Source organism: Aplysia californica, unplaced genomic scaffold (assembly GCF_000002075.1).
Source record: "Aplysia californica isolate F4 #8 unplaced genomic scaffold, AplCal3.0 scaffold00037, whole genome shotgun sequence".
NCBI lineage: Eukaryota > Metazoa > Mollusca > Gastropoda > Aplysiida > Aplysiidae > Aplysia > Aplysia californica.
Window position 1 is genome coordinate 1,727,151 of NW_004797307.1, and position 2,180 is coordinate 1,729,330.

A 2,180-nucleotide genomic window follows, 5' to 3' on the forward strand; every position below is an offset into this window, starting at 1 on the left:
TGGGGGTGGGGGGGGACAAGTTTTATTTTAATAAATAAATCTTACTGTTGGCTGCTCCAACCACAGGCCCAATTTGTGGTCTTCTCACGGGTGATGAAGGTGCTGACTGGCTTTGTCTGGTGGGGGGAGAGGGGGGGACGGTTGTGCTCGTTGTTGGGGGCAGCGTTGTGGGGAACACTAGAGGGGAAGAAAGGGAAGCAATGGTCATCATAATAATAAAATAATAAATTAATTAATAGCATTTGTATAGCGCATATCCCCTCTCAACAGCAGGCTCTAAGCGCTTTGCACTATATTATTACCCCAGCAGACCATAGATCACTCTGAAACATTCTCAGCTTCCTGGGAAGCATACAGTGCAAGCAGCTGATTAAGCGCTCAAACACTTACAAACTGACAAGATCTTTCGCTGTTTATAGCCGGGTACCCATTCCCACCTGGGTTAAGTGAGGAAAATTCATGTAAAGTGCCTTTCCCAAGGACACAACGTCAGGCTCCTGACGGGATTCGAACCCACGACCTTACGGTTGCGAGTCCGAGAGCCTAACAACTAAGCCACCAACGAATGAGCTAAACGGAAAAACTTGGCTTTATCAAGCAATAATGTTTGACTAGCTCCAGAGGTAGACAGCGATTAGCTCACTACTATTCCTGAGTATTTACGGGATGCCCCACCGGCCCTGTGGCCTAATCCTGTGTATTTACAGGACGCGATTTATCATTCAAAATCTCCGGCCTTTTCTCGTTACAAACTACATGAAGCGGCGAGGCAACAGTTGACATAGTTGTTTCGTTTCGTTAAAAATTTGGTAGGTAAAGTTACGCATGACACTTTTTGAGCGGTAACGGACTAAGTCAGTCACCCCAGCATTGTGATAGATAATTTTATGAATAAACTGGGGGCAAAAAAAAAATGGTGCCATTTCAAATTATTGCTAAAATATAAACTGTTTGGACAAATTAGACGCAGTTTTCTTTTTCTGTGAGAGAATTTCTTTCTTCGTTTTGTTACACTATTTGTATTATGATAGCTTTCACAGTACTTTGGCAGTCAACGATTCAATCTACCCCAAAACTGTCTGGCTGTAATGGCTGTTGGGGGAAAAATAGCTCAGGCTCAAGTGAGTTAATTGTGAGGCAGCGTGGTGGAATCAGACTCTCGTCAAAATAATGAAATCGAAGAAAACAGCAGTTTTCTCCCTGCTTAGCAATTTTTATCAAATTTTTGTTTTTTGGCTCAACACCTTTTATGTCCATTTACAAACACATTCCTTTGAGAATTTCACCGAAAACGTTGATTAAAGGCACAAAAATATAAATTTACAGTTTCCATGGACTCTCCAGCTTTGGAATTTACCGAGTTTTGGCGACCATTTTCTCGCTAATTTTACCTCTTAAATCAGGTGACCCCCACCTCTTTCAATTCAAAATATCTCCACTTCTATAGAAGATGAATGGGTAATTTTTTCATTGAAAGCAAGACAAATGAACAAGCTTTAAGATGATACCAATACCTCAATATGCCCAAAAATTGACGAGAGCCTGATTCCACCACGCTGCCTCACAATTATAAAAACTACAACTGTGAACGGGCACTGGACACAGCTGATGTAAACAACACACTGAGCAAAACACTTCAATGTCGAGAAGCACAAGACAACAAGTGAATAGAGATGCAACAAGAGATACATCACAACAGCAATATTGTTATTTTCCTGTAGATGTGCTTATCAGACAGGAAGAAACATCTGGCATTATTGAAGTGGTAACCATTTTGCCATCATTTTAAAAAAAATACAGTGTATGCAATTTTTACAATTTTACAGGAGAGCCAAAAAACGGAATGCTGTTTCAGAGAAAACAAGTTATTGTTTTAACGAATACATTTTTGATAATAACTTCCTTATTATCTTTAAAGCAAATGTCGTTTTAAGGGTAACAGTATTCCGGTTTGTTTGTTTTTTTGGCTCTTCTGTAAAATTGCAAAAAAACAGCATATACTCTACTTTTAAAGATGATGGCAAAATTGTACCTGACTTGGTATCCAATAGAATACAAACCAAACTGTGGTTTAGTCTCAGGAGAAAAACGCGAATTTGGAAATGTCTCTCTCTCTCTCTCACTCTGTGTGTGTATGTGTGTGTGTGTGTGTGTGTGTGTGTGTATGTGTGTGTGTGTGT

At 40.0% G+C, this 2,180-nt stretch overlaps 1 protein-coding gene across 1 annotated transcript in view; it reads right to left on the reverse strand.

Moving 5' to 3' along the window:
- LOC101849671 (macrophage mannose receptor 1) overlaps positions 1 to 2,180 on the reverse strand; it is a gene marked incomplete in the record, with an annotated part of 96,526 nt that overhangs the window by 7,775 nt on the left and 86,571 nt on the right. Inside the window, 1 exon segment of the mRNA XM_013091481.2 lies at positions 46 to 177. Coding sequence (XP_012946935.1) covers positions 46 to 177 — 132 coding nt within the window.